This window comes from Amphiura filiformis, chromosome 18, assembly GCF_039555335.1.
Source record: "Amphiura filiformis chromosome 18, Afil_fr2py, whole genome shotgun sequence".
NCBI lineage: Eukaryota > Metazoa > Echinodermata > Ophiuroidea > Amphilepidida > Amphiuridae > Amphiura > Amphiura filiformis.
The window spans coordinates 52,139,832-52,156,000 of NC_092645.1; the positions used below are offsets into that span (position 1 = coordinate 52,139,832).

Consider the following 16,169-nt stretch of genomic DNA (forward strand, 5'->3'; position numbering starts at 1 on the left):
GCAAGGACGCAGTAGGGACTTGTAAGTTCCAGAAAGTCTATGGCGGCCCTGGTCCCGTTTCAAGTCACTTTTATTAGAACCAAGTTATATCAAATCCCTGACAGAACATGAATAAAAAGAAACAACTGGTAACCAGAAATTTGACACACATATGGGAAGCGCCATCAGGGGTGTTGGGGAGCTAACATTGCGTCTGTTAGCACTCCGCACTCAGCAGCACGTATAGTATGTGGCCCCATGAGAGATACGCTATGGGTTGTTCTGGATATACACAATGACAGTGTAATGGTGGCTTGCATAGCAGTAATACTGCTGAAGCCCATAGTCATATCCCAATTTGATTGATCCCTGGTTATACGTCATACTGATATGCAACAAGTTCCCATGAAACAAAATTATAACACAGAGCCAAAATTTTATTGGGAGACAGGCCGTAAGGCAAGAAAAAAGAGTTGTATATTTATTTATTCTCTTCTGACTGACCTAATCTTAAAAATCAGAAAAAAAAGTTTTGACTGTACAAAAGAATACAGACCTTATTTATTTTGACAATTCCAGAGGGGGGAAGAGAACCACGGTTTGGTCATTTGTGAAGTTTAGGGTGTTATTAACCTATCCTAACCAGAATGATTTATAGTGACTTACACCATCTTTTCATAAGGAGCAAATATGTGACCAGCTCCAACAAAACACAGAACAAGTCGCCAGGCATGTTTTTGAGTTATAGGTCTTTGAAGATGACATTCCCGTAAAAATATCAAATTTTGGAATTCTTTATTTCATAAGGTCAGAAACTAATTGGCCCATTACTCAGAATAGCAATTTGGCAAAAATATCAAGGTATCATTTACAAAATGATCCATATCTTGAAAAGTGTTGATGCTATTTATATAATTTTGGTGTCATTTTAAAACTTGTCTACATTTTTATTTTAATTATGAAAGGTCAAAAATGTGACTTGTTCCTGGTTTTGTCAGAGCAGGTCACATATGTTGTCCAGTTCTCAAGTCATCTTACCTGCTCAATTCCAGGTTTATCTGGGTGATAGAGTGGTCTAGTCTCGATGTGCTCAGGGACAACCTTACAGCCAACCTTAGGAACATCCTCCCAGTTCTTTAAAGCTTCCAAAGCCACAAATTCATCTGTTGGTTTTCTCACTCCTGAAAAGATGCAAGTTCACATGTATAAATATTAACAAAATATGAACAGCGCTAGTCAAATTTTTAACCTTGCAGTGATTTTTGCATAAAAAATTTGCTTCCAATAAACACCCCTTTGGAAAATGCAATGCTCCAACGGCATTTCTTCAATAGGGTAAATCAAGGCAGTTAAGCCTGTGTCATTACCCCTCTGGTTTTGAGACACCGCTGAACGACATGGTCAGAAAAATATGAGAACCTCAAAAAAAAAACACCCAAAAAACGATGGCTAGACTACGAACATCAAAGTTCACTTATTATAAGCAAAACTGTAGTTAGAACACAAAAATGTCCTGCTAAGAAAGTCTACTAGATGACTTCTAAAGGTCAAGGCGAAAATTGGTAAAATTGCAACAAGAATTATTACCCGTTTGAACAAAAATACAGCTTCATTTTTCAGCCAATGTCAATATAGGGTCATCAAGAAAAATATTTTCCTAACATATTGGACTAACACCACAGGTATTTCAAGGGTCCTCACCAGGCCCGTACGCAGGATTTTTTTGGGGGGGGTGCTGATTTTGAAAATGTGGACTTTTTTTCCTAGGGGGGGCGATTTTGTGAAAAGTGGACTTTCTTCCCCAAATTTGGACCAAAAAAGCGTAAAAAACCTGATTTTTTTGCTCGCTACGCTCGCAAATTCTGAAAGTTTGGGACTTTTTGTATACTTTTACAAATTTGGGGAGGTGTGGTCGCACCCTCCCTGCGTACGGGCCTGGTCCTCACCAACTTTCAAGAGTCCGACCCCAGACCCTTGCCTTTGACATGAGAGAGAATTAGCTACGGTGATCACAGTATGTAGATTATAGAAAATTGATTTTCCAGTGGAACAACAAAACTAGGATTTCTGCTCTTTGCTTGGTTCAGTTTTTGTGTGTCACGCGGACACGTACCGTACGAAATTTGCAGTCCGCGCCTACTTACACAGGTATTTGAGACAAGAACATGCCTTATTTTGAATGCTGGGTATATATTTTTTCACAATAAATCATTAATGGAGAGAAGAGTGCAAATGTTTGTTCTTTTTTCGACACAAATAATTTTGACAAAAAAAAGGATGTAAACACCGATCTCCTAATTTGCATATAACTGCCATTCTGCCAGATAGCTCGCTTAATTCCAAGGGGTGCCCATCATCTAGTTATGTATATATATGTCTATACGGTAAACAGGTTGCTCAATTTTACTTGGGGATGGCAGAACTTTTCCTTACCATTCTCATCTTCCAAGAACATTTCCGTCGAAGTAAATGATGTGTCCCCTACCGTCACTTTACCGTTGCCGTTGTACTGTGGTTGGTCTAGTTTGAATTCCCGGCATAACTGTTGCAAGATCTGAGTTGGTTTCTTTGGGTCACGCCAGTTGTTATACCCATAGCTGAAATACAATGAAAACCAAATGATGATCTATGAAAATACAATGGTTGCTTAGAATTTCATTTTGCTTGCCCTGATTGAGGTATCATTTTAAAAAGGACAAAAAAAGGACATTGTCAACATCTAGAAACACTCGGGAATCATCAGTCAGTCAGTCAGTCAGTCTACCAACACCATTACACTGCTGATGCCAGTTCCCACTATAGGTCTTGCAGTTCTTGAAATAATGCTAATAACAATATCAAAAGTTTTGGGCATTTCCCCCTCCTGAGAAAAATCATGCATATGGGTGGATATCACATCAAGTCTGAGATATTCTTTATCCCCATGAGAACTACCTGCCGATTGGCTAAGAAGAAGTTTTCATTATCAATTAGCCCAATCATCAACATTGTTAGAATAATTTCACTACGTAAAAAAATTGGGGGGAATTATTTGCAAAGCTCCCTTCTGATTGGTGATTAAAGTGAAGGTATCATGTAATTGACCAATCAGAGGCAATGTTAAATCGGCAGGCAGTGCTCAGGGGGTCAAAGAACTCATACCATTCCTCTTCTGTATCACCTTCATTTGAATATTTGAGTGCAAACACAGCTGTCCTCCGTACCACCTGAAGTACAAGAACACGACACATTCCAGCTCTGCCACAGAATCAAAAAACCCACTTACTTGCAGTATTCCTTGCACATGCCGCATGTAGCTCTGTGTCTGCTGTAGAATCTGTTCTCCAAATCAATCGTAGTTTCTCCAATGACGTCGTCTGATCCTATCAAATCCCAATCATAGATCTGGACTGCTAGCTTGGACTCCATGGGGAATGTAGCCTCAAACTCAAAGCACCTGCAAAAAATCAACAAACAAGTCCAAGTGGCAGTTGAGATTGGATTAAGCACTTTCTTTCTCTTGACCCAAAGGCTGACAGTAAAATTGTTAACTTGATTGTTGGGAGTGGCCTTCTTTTCCTTGTTCTTTGTCTTCAAATCTGTTTCTCACTTCTCTTTTATACAGGCCAGCATGCTTATATAGGCTTTTTAGCCTGGCTTGAGCATTTTGTTTAAGCCTGGTCCCATCAGGACCCAAGTGTGTCTCCACACGGACCGACGTTTTAAACAAACAAATTTTCAAATTTGAACCTTTAAGAGGTAACTTACTTACTCCTCTCTGCAAATAGCCCATAGTAGCTAGGCCGGGCCGTAAATGCGAGAAATAAATTGCCATCCTACTAGTAGAGGAAATATAACATGGAAAACAGTGGCATGATAGACGGGAATAGAGGTTATCCACGTTACTCATGTGTGACTTCTAACGAAAGGCACTGGTTCCCGTAGTATTCCTCATTCAAACCAATTCAATGCACGACATCAGAGTTACCTGCATGACTTTGGCGGGCTATTTGGAAACAGTCATGGTTGCGCATGCAGGTACTTCTTTTGAAAGTGCTAAACAAGGTATAGCAGTCGCTGATAGGATATGCAGCTTCTAGAACACGGATAACCTCTCTTGAATATAATAAGCACATTTTTCACCAGGTTCGCCATCGCAAATAATAAAGGATACGAGACAAGTAAAAAAAGTGATTCCACCCAGGAATCGAACAAGACAAAAATTGGGTGATATTTCAACATTAGCTCTGGTGACTTCGCGGTAGTTTCCTGCCCCATAGAAAACAATGGTTAAGAGAAAAATTGGGTGACTTTTCGATTATTTGACCTGCAATTCGGGCTGAAATTTGTGGGCAACCCTGTTAGCAAACACAGCTACACATACTATACTTACTTTCCGAAGACAGGGTTCAAGTTCTTGGAGACGTAGTTCTCTTTGTCAGTTTGTCTATGTTTGCCAAGGATGACAACCGAATATGGATCAGCCTGCAAGAGAGAAACAAAGAAAGAAATCAGGGATTTATTAACATTAGAGGTTGAAGCCCTGTAATTTCAGGCTTTAAAACAGTGCTGTATTCATGGTTGTTTGTCCAGCCAATCTTTCAGCACCATTGTTACAGTTGTTAAACTATATTTTGTTAAGCTATTGGATTTTCTGATTGACTAAAAAAAATAACCTTCTCAGTAGGGTCATCAACAATCGAGTAGTGACTAGCTTTCATGGCATACATGCACAATGTATTGCATGTGTGGGTTGAGAAAATAATACCATCTGGTATTTTGGCTTATTTAACAGTAGATTGGATAACAATACCCAAATCAAATAGACTACACAAACAAGCTTAATGGATTTTCGATATAGGAGAACCTCAACATCACGAGGATGTCTCATAGTCTGATTTAAAGCCTGATATTACAGGGCCTCAACCTTAAATGAATAAAATTGAGGGCATTGAAGGCAGAACCCATGACATAAACAACCATTCATATGAATTTTTTCATATACACAATGTATGATCCAATAATATTTTATTATTTGCAAGATACATTTTCAAAGTCTTTGATGCACATATTTTCCATGAAACCAAATTTGTAAAATGGGCTATTCCACTTGAAATCCACACTACCCCTGTGGAAGATTTTGGAAATATCTTCCACAGGGGGAGTTTGTTTTTCAAATGTAACTGGTCAGGGTTAATCATTTTGAAACCCATACTCCCCCTGTATTATGGCTTATTTACCTATATCTTCCACTACTGGAGTATTTCAAATGAAAGTTACCCAATTGTCTATTCTATTCAAAATTCATACTCCCTCTGTGGAAGACTAGCTAAATCTTCCACAGGGGTAGTGTGGATTTTAAATGGAATGGCCCAATGACGGTAATGAATCTATTTTACCGTCATTGCATGAAATTGTCGAGGTTTGTGTTGGGCCTCAGTATTTTTCCTCAGGAGCTTGTGCTCCCTTGAAAAATTACCTCAGCCAAAAACAAACCCTTCTGATTTCCAGCAATGCCCTCAAAACGTATATGGCAACGCACACTCTCACGCGAAGCCATTACGCTTCTGTGATTGGTAGCTCTTGTTGTTGGCGCTAATGTCAAGTTTGCCTGGTCGATTTTTGTTGGTAGGTTATAACAATAATTAAAAACTGTTGATATTTAACAGCGTTTTATTGTATAAAATAACATAAAATGCCATTTTGATTTGTTCAAAATATCAGATACAACGGTAATGAATGACAATAATAACTTTGCACCATCTATTTTGAGTTCATTGTGTGAAATTGTAGTGTTTTGTTTTAGGCCTTGATAATTTTCCTAGGAAAAATACCGACCCCCAAAACAACACCCTCCAAATAGACAGCGCGCAGTTATTATTGTCTAATCGTGCCTTCCATTCTATTATTGAACTCCATTATACATACATGTACCAGAACATTCGGTAATCTATTTCAACAAAACAATAAATAAAATAAGATAGACCATTCTTTAAAATGTAATTTTCCTACATTTTTTTCAATCCCAAAATTGGAACCTGGGCAATAACGTAGTTTTGGACTGGCTCTACGAGTTATATGATTTAATTTCAGCAAATTAATTTTGGCTCTCAACCAATCATATGCGTCATTAGTTATATGCTTAGGTAATTATATTCTTAAACATTCGAAAAAGTTTCCACTATCTTATTGCTTCATAGCAGCATGATATGATACAATATAACACGGTTCAAACTCACCTTTCCGTTCAGATCTGTAGGGTGCAGGTCATTCGCCTTGACAACGTAGACTCTTACCATAACCGATATAGGTTCATGACTAGGTAACCCAAGCTGTTGAAAGAAACCTAGGTGGAGTCTACACCACAGCCTTCGTATTCTGGTAGTAGCGGCCATTTGTATAGTTTGAGTGATCCCTGAAAAGAACCAAAATATATCTCAGTGTACAGCTCTTTTCAGAGCCACCAAATCCTTTTACATCAGCAGATAGGCGAGGTCTGCTGGTTCTCTCTGAACAAGGGTCAGTCTACAGTGAACAGCTCTTTTCAGAGCCATCAGTAGGTAAGGAGTGGCCTACATGTCTTATTCTTAGTGTGAGCCAGGAATAGCGGTGTTTGTTCTTCTCTTGAATCATTTAAATCATCTCTTAAAACTCACCTTCTGAATATTGCTTATGTTTGTAAGATCTTGTTTATTTATTGCTTGTCTTTCATACTTATGTTGTTGTTTGGTTTCATTGCTCTTTGCCTGAGCTCTTCTTATGCCATATTGTACACGCTTTTTTTGCTGATTTGCGTGCATTAGAAATATACATTAATATTTTTTATTTTATTATTATTAGAACCATACCTTGAAGAGTCCTACAACTCTGCTCTCGCTGTCCTCATCACCAGTATTCTTGCCCCTTAGCAGTTCAAAGGTGTGGAGCCATTCTTTGAAGCCATGGAACTCTGGAACGGCCTCCAGTTCACAATTATAAATCTGAAAATATGAAGCAGATATCAGTTACAGGCCTACTTCTGGAACTTTTCTATTCAAGTCAGTTAGGCACCAGAACCAAATTTGTGCAATCTTGGGATCGATCGTTGATGTTGCTTCGATGCTTATTGACCAACTATCAACTAATTAATCAGAGTTACTAATCACAATATACGACAGTCAATCAATTTATTTTGTAAATAATAAGAATCGACCAAGCATTGATGATCGAAAGATCGAACTAATTTGGTTCTATTGCTTTACTTGTTTGAGAGTCAACACCAATGTTATGTTTAAACTCAGTCCTCACCTTTATAGTAAACATTTTATGGTTATTTATTTATTAAATGAGGCTAAACAAAAAAAATTGTTGAGTCTCATAGCCCATGGCAGGTTCAAAACGAATGCAAAATCTTTTTTTTAGGACTTTCTTTTTTTTTAAAGATTTTTTTAAAACTTAATTTTGTCATTTTCAAATGTTCAAAAGTGCACAGCATAAAATTGTTGATCTACACAAATGAGTACAAAATCAATTGTTTTATACAATGCGAGTATCGAAGTAAGTTTTTTTCAAATTTGTCTCAGAATTTCATGATTTTACGGCAAAAAACAGTTGACATAGAATGCACTGAGAAAAATGAATGTGTGCAACTGCTTTAGACAACATTTTTTGTGTTAAGCCTATAGATATAATGTATTAGACAGAGAAAATATGTCATCTTTATAAAGATATTAAAAAATAAGCTTACCTCAAAGGTGCATATATCATAATCATCCTGTAAAATATAACCAAAGACATCAGATAAGTATTATTACTACAAACATCTACTCCAGCTCCATGCAGTGACACCTCATTAATTTCCCTCGACCTTTGATGTACCGTATTTCGTCAAATAGTTGCCCCCCCCTCAAATAAACGCCCCCACCACTTTTTTCAACCAAGATGTTTCAAAAATGCCGATATTTCCATGCTATCTTGTGTAGTAAGCTTACTAAGTTGCGCACATGGTCGACAATAGCGTCAATAATTGGCGAAAATCTGGATCAGAAACCCGGAAGTGAGCCAGAAGTCAGTGTTTCTAGTTCATAGTTCGTCATTTGAGCGTGTGTTTTTAGTTTACCTAATGATTTTAATGGAAATTATCGTTCTAAAATTGACCGTGAATAAACGCCCCCCATAGGGAAAATGTAACGCCCCCGGGGGCGTTTATTTGACGAAATACGGTATTGTAATATGTATAAGGCTAGCATTTCACTTAGACAAATCAATATAAAAGGGCTGAAGTGCTAATTTCCATGCCCCCAGTGAATAAATGCCTAATCCTACCCACAGCATAATGTATGAGGTCAGGGCCGTAGCAAGGTCGAATAATGTGGGGCGGCCATCACAAATATGGGGCGGCCAATTACAAATCTATGCCCATATTGAAATAAATATACAAAGAAAAACATAACAAATTTCTCAAAAAGTGGGGCGGCCATGGCATCCCTGGCCGCCCCGCTTGCTACGGCCCTGTATGAGGTGTCACTGGATTTGGAACATAAGACATTTCCAGGTAACTATAAAGATAGACTAGCTTTTTCTCCTCTACTCATTTTTCGAAAATTTTGAGTTCTCACATTCTGATTTGGAGACCTATTCAATTTAAAATCCACAGTACCCCTATGGAAGATCTTAGAAATATTAGGAACATACGGGTGTATGAACTTGAAATGGAATGACCAACATTTAGGCAGTTCCATTTGAATTTCATACACCCTCTGAAAACGAATCAACATGAATCTTCCACAGAGGAAGGGTGATCGAGTTTGAAACAGAATTGCTTAGTTTGCTAATTCCATTGAAATTCATACTCTCCATGTGGGAAATATTTCAAAAAAATCTTCCACAGGGGGAATATGGACTTCAACTGGAATAGCCCATTCTATGGCTGTTCCAAGTAGTTTGACTTACCCAACTTTGTATCTCTATCCATTACCATTACCAAAATTACATGAATTTGCATCCTTCTTTTAAATTTTCATGACCAAATAAAAGCCAAAACCAATATGCTGTTTTTAATAAACACTTTGAAAAACTTATCACTAACTATTATATCCCTCATTAATATATTCTCGTTCATTAATTGGTTAAACGAGTATCATGTGACCAAAATAGTTTTACTATTTTGCAAACTTGTTAACAAGCCGATTGATGAGGGAACGGGATACTATTCAAAGTACTATCTCCCGGGGAAATAGTTTTACTATCTCCCTCTGAGCGCGTCCAGGAGCGCGTATGACCTCATAACCGTGTCGCAGTTATAATTACTAGTGGTCAATGCAACTCGCCACATACGCGGGATATCAGTACCGGCTCCGGGGTATTAATGTGTAGCAATTCGTTTTGTCTTGCGAAGCACACAATTAAGCATGCAGCACAGACATGACAGAAGTGCAGCTAAAATACGGCGGTTTAATGGCATAATCCGAGTTACATCAGGATCAGTATCTTAATATTGATGGTGAAATAACAGGGAACATGTTAACATGGTTACTCGTTTCACGGCGGTATTGTAGAGGTTGTCACACATTTTCACGGTAAGCTTTAGCCACTCAACTGTGTGCGTGCTTTGTGCATTCAATCAAAACAAAGCAAGGCCGGCGTAGCCTTGACTAGGCCTAGCCTACATTTATGCCTAGGCCTATGCCTTGTGTTTAATGAACAAAGAATATATTAATGAAGGATATAAAACAAATATTTACTGCTCTAAATTCGGGATCTGGTGGAATCTATTGGTCCCCTCGGTGAACTGGAGACCGTGAGCCTACTCGGTCTCCAGTTCACCGAGGGGACCAATAGATTCCACCAGATCCCGAATTTAGAGCAGTAAATATTTGTATACTAGCTCATGCTACAGACTAGGCTTGTGAGAAACGAAGGTGCATAACTAATGCCGCTATGCATTGTGCAGACTACAAATGTACATAAGAATTAATTGGCAGTCAACTATAATTATCCTAAACTCGCTTCTCCCTCGTACATACATCTAAAGAAATTATGTGCACATACATGTATTCTATTCTAGCATCATGCTTATATGATTGAATTACATTAATTAACAGAGCTCATTCATATCTTGCAATTGAGGTACTTCTTATCACTATCGCAAATCAGTACAGGGAAGAAATGCATGAAGTGTAAGATATGGTTGTAAATTGGCATGTGAATGCCACACAGCAACTGCAACCTTTTGCAGTAAATCCCATAGATCCTTGCGGATAGACCCAAGATGTCGTCATATGACGCCACGCCGACTTGCAAGTAAAACTTTGTACCAATAAAACTTACTTAGAAATAATTATATGATTTTTTACTAAGTGTTTTGTGAAAATGAAAGATGTCCATGACTTCATGGCTGAATGAACCCAAATTGAAGACAAAAACAGCCCTTACCAAAAGTCACAAAGTAGGCCTATGCTTGTTAACTGCAAGGCGCATTGGGACAAGGAATGGAGCTGGCCATTTACAACTCACTGTGCTGAACTCTGCACCAAGTGGATTTGCATGGCTGAATGATCAAGAATCGATACACATTATAGTAAATGTTCACTTGCCACTTGGTGAGGATTTTCAACTGCACTCAAACACATGGGGTTTTCCATTAGTAACAAGCCATGAATCAACTTTTGTGACAAGCATAGGCCTACTTTGTGACTTTTGAAAAGGGCAGTTTTTGCCTTCAATTTAAGCTCATTCAGCCCTGAGGTCATGGAAATCTCTCATTGTCACACAGCAATTAGTAAACAGTCATATAATTATTTCAACGTTAGTTTTATTGGTACAAAACAAAACCTTACAATGTTATGACGACATGTCCAGAGGGGGACTTATTTCTTTTGATGTGTTTATTTCACATCAAATCCAATATGAAGTAAATTGGCATTTAATTGTCATTACGTGTTACAACACAACAACTAGTCTATCCTATTAAAACAGTTATGTAAAAATGTACACAGCACTATAATGATTATATGCATTAAAAACCTGTTATTTAAAAATTAACAACTTAGTGTCAAATTTTATCACACCTAAAGATAAAAATCACCCTAACGCTAAAAGGGGTTTGGGCTATTGGAAAGGAAACAAGGAATAAGACAGAAGATGAACAAAGAAGTCACTTGGCACACCCAAGATTCGAACCTTACACCCCTCGGGTGCCACGTATAAGATCAGATCATCGAAAGGTAGCCACAGGGTTTACGCTGGCCCAGCCAATAAAAGCAAGAATATAATGACTTAGGACAGCGGTTCTCAATTAATTTGTTTTAAGGCCAAATTGTGTTGAACAATAATGCTGAAGGGCCCAAAAAAATTAATAGATTGTAGCGAGCGGAGCGTCTTGGCGGGTGGGGTCCAGGGGCCCCGTTAGGGCCCCTTGAAGCTGAGAGGTTTAACCTATTTTTAACACAAATCTTGCATGAAAAAACATTGGTACAAGAACAAAGTCAGAGGAGTAACATTTTTCAGTAATATTTTCATTCTTTTTTCTTGATTTTGATTTTTCCCCAATATTTTTTTTGTAATTTCTTTTTTAAATTTTTTTTAAAATTTTCTTTTTTTGTTGTTAATCAGTGCCCGACCGCGGGCCATTTTTAAGGGTGCTGCAGGCCGGATCTGGCCCGCCCTTTGAGAAGGCCTGACTTAGGATGATTGCATCATGATATCATGTGGGATGCATGCATGCACAGTGGTTTTACTTGGTAAGATTTTATAGAGTTAGCTGGTTAACAAGTATACAACAGCAGTCAGGTTTATCTTGTAAAACAAAATGATACATTACATTAAATATAAAATATGTACTTCACTTCATGCAACAACACAGAAATATAAGAAATCAACAAGAACAAAAACCAGGCTACACTTAATTTAAAAAACCTTTTAGGCGACAAAAAACAAACCCTGTTCTACGGGCCTGACCAACCCAGATTTTCTGTTTTTAAGGTTTATTTTCATTTTTAATTTGATGTATGCTTGTAAAATCAGTCTTTTACTGACCAAAAGTGGACTGAGTTTGATGGATATTGTCAGTTGAATGCATGTAAAATCAGCTGTTTTTGGCAAAAAGTAGATATATTCCGACTGAAAAAAACTTGTGCAAAATGAAGGGGAAAAGAAACCAAGTAATTTATTCACCTATTTTGGTGTGATTTTTGGAGTAATTGGCTAAGACCAAACAAACAAAACAATCAAACATTCAAAAAAATTGTCAAAACGAACGACTCTACTTGATGAAATATCCGTCCACCCATAAAACTTTTATTTTTGTTGCCTTATATATACATGTATATGTAACTGCAAGCTTATGCAAATCCAATACTCTGTACATATAAAGAGGAATTATACATATTTCCAGTGGCGGTGCCAGGAATTTCTTTTTTTTTCGGAGAGGGGGGCAAAGTGAATTTCAGGGGGGGGGGGGCAAAAAGTGGAATTTTTCGTAATTTTGGGTTTTCAGTATTTAATTTCAGTATCTGCCTACTATCTCATGCTGTGCATTTGTGAGCAATACATCAATCATAATGTGGATCTACTTGAGTGCAGTGGTTTCTATAACTGGGCTATTCCAGTTGAAATCCATACACCTCCTAAAGAAGACATGACCTTAATATTCGAAACAGTGAGTGTGAATTTCAAATGGGGTTACCTGAATGGGGGACTCTATTTGAAATCTACACCTCCTGTGTGGAGAGCTTAAGCACATGTCTTCCATAGGGGTTATGGATATCAACTGGAACAACCCATTCCTGATATACGCAGATGAGGACATCATGCAAGTGTTCTATTAATGAAGTATGCATCAAAATACTGCTTCTTCAACTATAGGCCTATAATGCAACTTTGGTCTTCATTTTGCATTTTTCAAATGATCTTGCAACTTATTTGCACACAACTTGCAGCGCGCAAAATTGTTACTTTGTTTGTTGCAATGGCATACATAATGCAAGCCAAGCTATATTCTGGCCTTTAAAGAGGAAGTCCACCAGAGCAGTTCTTCTGGGGTGAACCAAACCTGCCTGGTTATCAAATTAATCAATGACAAGGTTATCTCTGCAGGTGCTAATTGATGCAATAACATTAAAACATCAATTAGCACCAGTTAAATTCAGAGATAACCTTGTCACTGATTAATTTGATAACCAGGCAGGTTTGGTTCACCCCAGAAGAACTGCTATGGCAGTGCTTCCTCTCACAACATACAAGACACACTTGATATTTAACATCATCTGCATTGGTTAGTGCAACTAGACACAAAACTAAATTATTTGTTCATTCCTTAGTTCATACTTCACACAATACACCTACCTCTTCTCCCTAGAGAAGCAAAAATCAGGTAAAATAAGATACCATATAGGTGATGTCAAAATTATGTAACATTTCAATTTACACCAAGGTATGTAAAATGCAACATGAGCATTGGATTTGGCTACTTCATGGATTTTTATTTGAAGAGCTTTGTTGCAAAAGCCCTTACATCCACTTTTTGACTTTTTGAGAAAAGCAGCTTTCTTTAATTATGCAAGTATTACTTGTTCGATTTGATTCAATTTAGGTTTGGATAAAGTGTTGATAAATAGAAACTAAAAGAATAGGTTTGGTACAATTTGCAAGCCTTCCTATTTATTTTATTATTTATTTTATATCGCGCCTTTTGTGGATGTACATGCAATGGCTTTTGCAACAAAATAAATATACCTTTTTTTTCTAGAAATTTGAGCCCATTTGTGTGCAACACATTATGTAACTTGACTAATGCTTTCAAAATCATAAAGAAAAATTTAAATATTTCATTTACTTTTTTAATTATGAATTTTTAATTAAATCTGGCAAAATGCCATTTGAAGCATTTCCGAAGCTACAACTCTTGTTAATTACGATGATTTTTTTCAAACATACTGACCCCTTTATTTTTTTGGTTTTAATAGTTAAAGGAGGATTTCGTGATCCTAGCATCCTCTTTTTATGACATTTTTCAGTACATATCCACGAAAAAAGCCTATTCCCAAAATTTCAGTTGATTCCGATTTTGCGTTTGCGAGTTATGCATGATTATGTGTATTATACTGCTCCATAGACAATGCGTTGTAATTTCGTTCTGGTGCACCAGAACGAAATTCAAATTTCACGATATCTTTGCAAAACGAATTAATCTGCAAGAAATATTTTGTACATAAACATTATGTAGCCAGAGCTTTCCAGTGATATAAAAATCTCAACTTTTTTTGAGAAAAGTGGGGGATGAGGCTGTGGATCACGAAATGCCCCTTTAAAGAACATTCAAGGCTTCTATTATTTATTTTATATTCATTTTAAGTTCAGATTTCTGGAAATTTCCCAAACGGGAAATATACAATATCTCCAGAAGGGAAGGTGGTATGAAGGTCAAACAACCACCAAAATGTTTATTTTTACCCACACTGTAATGTCATGCCAATAACTCAATTTCAGCCAGCTGTAAGGGCTTTTGCAACAGAGCTCTTCATTTATAGCAATTCACATTTATTACAATAGCCATTATAGCATACAGTATGGAAATGGACTACTGTTTCCATGCATACAAGTACTTCTGATATGTGCTCTGTATGCATCTCAGCAAATTCAGAAGCTGGACGGGAGTCGCAAAACTACCACAACTTTACACTCATTTTGTGGGAGCGGGTCACATATGCAAAGTAAAAAATTTGAGGAAGTTTTCTTTTGAAGAAAATATTAAGATAATCTATGCAGCTGAACATGCGTTGACATTATATCGTCGGTCACAAACATAGTGGCATAGAGTGATTTTTCCAAATTTTCCATTTCACATAGTGAAGTGAAGGTTTAGCACTATCTATATCCTATAATAGTTATTACTTGTTAACTATTAAAGATACAGTTTAATAGTTTGAACCTTAAATCAGGCCACTGAGAGATAACAGCGACTCCATTACTAGTAGATATCCTTCAAAAACGTTTTGCTCTGAAACATATCTTGTCCTTCCAAGTACGCCACTATGTGTTGCAACCGACGATATTTAGCTCAGTTAAACATAAGATAATTTTAGTGCTAAGAGGCTTTCTTGCACACTATCTTACATAATCTTTGATATTATTATATATTATGCAATATGACAAATTATTGCAGAATGGGGTATATTCCATTTAAAATCCACACTCACCCTGTGGAAGATTTTGGAAATATCTGCCACTGGGGGAGTATGAATTTCAAATGGATTGAACGCTTTAAGTAGCTCCATTTGAAACTCACCCTCCCTCCGTAGAAAATTCAGGTTGAATCTTTCTCAGAGGGTGTGTGAAATTCAAATGGAGCTGCCTAATGTGTTCATCCCATTTGAAATTCATACTCCCCCTGCGGAAGATATTTCCAAAATCTTCCACAGAGGGTGAGTGGGTTATAAATGGAATAGGCCAATAGACCTGCTTTGAACTAAACTAACATGATCTACGCTGAATAGACGCATATACAAAATGAATACAGACAACATTAATAACAGAATGAAGGCACATTTCTAAAATACTGGAAGCATATAATTATCTTCAAATCACAACAGCCAAATGATTTTTTTTAATAATAATAAGTCTACTTGTGGCACCAGAATCCTTTTCTGGGGAAATCTGGTCCAAAAGTGATGCAGGATTTGAAATTTTGCCAAAATTTGGCAATGTTTGCCCCAAATAGTAGAATTTTCAATCATTTTTATTTTGAAGGGGGTAAGAAGAGGGTAGGGGGAGCGGCCCAAGCTGAAGTGTCACCATGCCCCTGACACTGATTGCTCACACTTAATCTTGCTCAACAGTTTGCAAGATAGAGTTTCCATGGTGCACATAAACATACTTTACCCGCTGTTGTGTTTTGAACAATGTATGGCCTATTCCAGTTGAAATCCCCACACCCCATATACAAGACATGACCTTAAACTCCCACGCAGGGGGTGTAGACTTCAAACGGAATCATCCATTCGGGTAACCCCATTTGAAATTCACACTCCCTATGGGGAAGATTAAGGTCATGTCTTCCATAAGGGGTGTATGGATTCTAACTGGAACAGCACAATATGTTAATTCAGCCTACTGTACGATATCACTATATGCAGATTAATTAAGCCTAAAAATATGCGCTGGGTATCTTCAAAAACAATATCAAACCTTCAATTCACGAAACTCATCATCCTGAAATAAAATATCATAACATT

General features: G+C 37.3%; 1 protein-coding gene across 1 annotated transcript in view; it reads right to left on the reverse strand.

Moving 5' to 3' along the window:
• Positions 1-16,169, reverse strand: part of LOC140138798 (otoferlin-like) — a 181,328-nt gene that overhangs the window by 39,378 nt on the left and 125,781 nt on the right. The window contains 9 exon segments of the mRNA XM_072160570.1: positions 1,018-1,160; positions 2,413-2,576; positions 3,245-3,415; positions 4,352-4,443; positions 6,198-6,328; positions 6,331-6,373; positions 6,807-6,938; positions 7,685-7,711; positions 16,123-16,146. Of these exon segments, the coding sequence (XP_072016671.1) occupies positions 1,018-1,160; positions 2,413-2,576; positions 3,245-3,415; positions 4,352-4,443; positions 6,198-6,328; positions 6,331-6,373; positions 6,807-6,938; positions 7,685-7,711; positions 16,123-16,146 (927 nt within the window).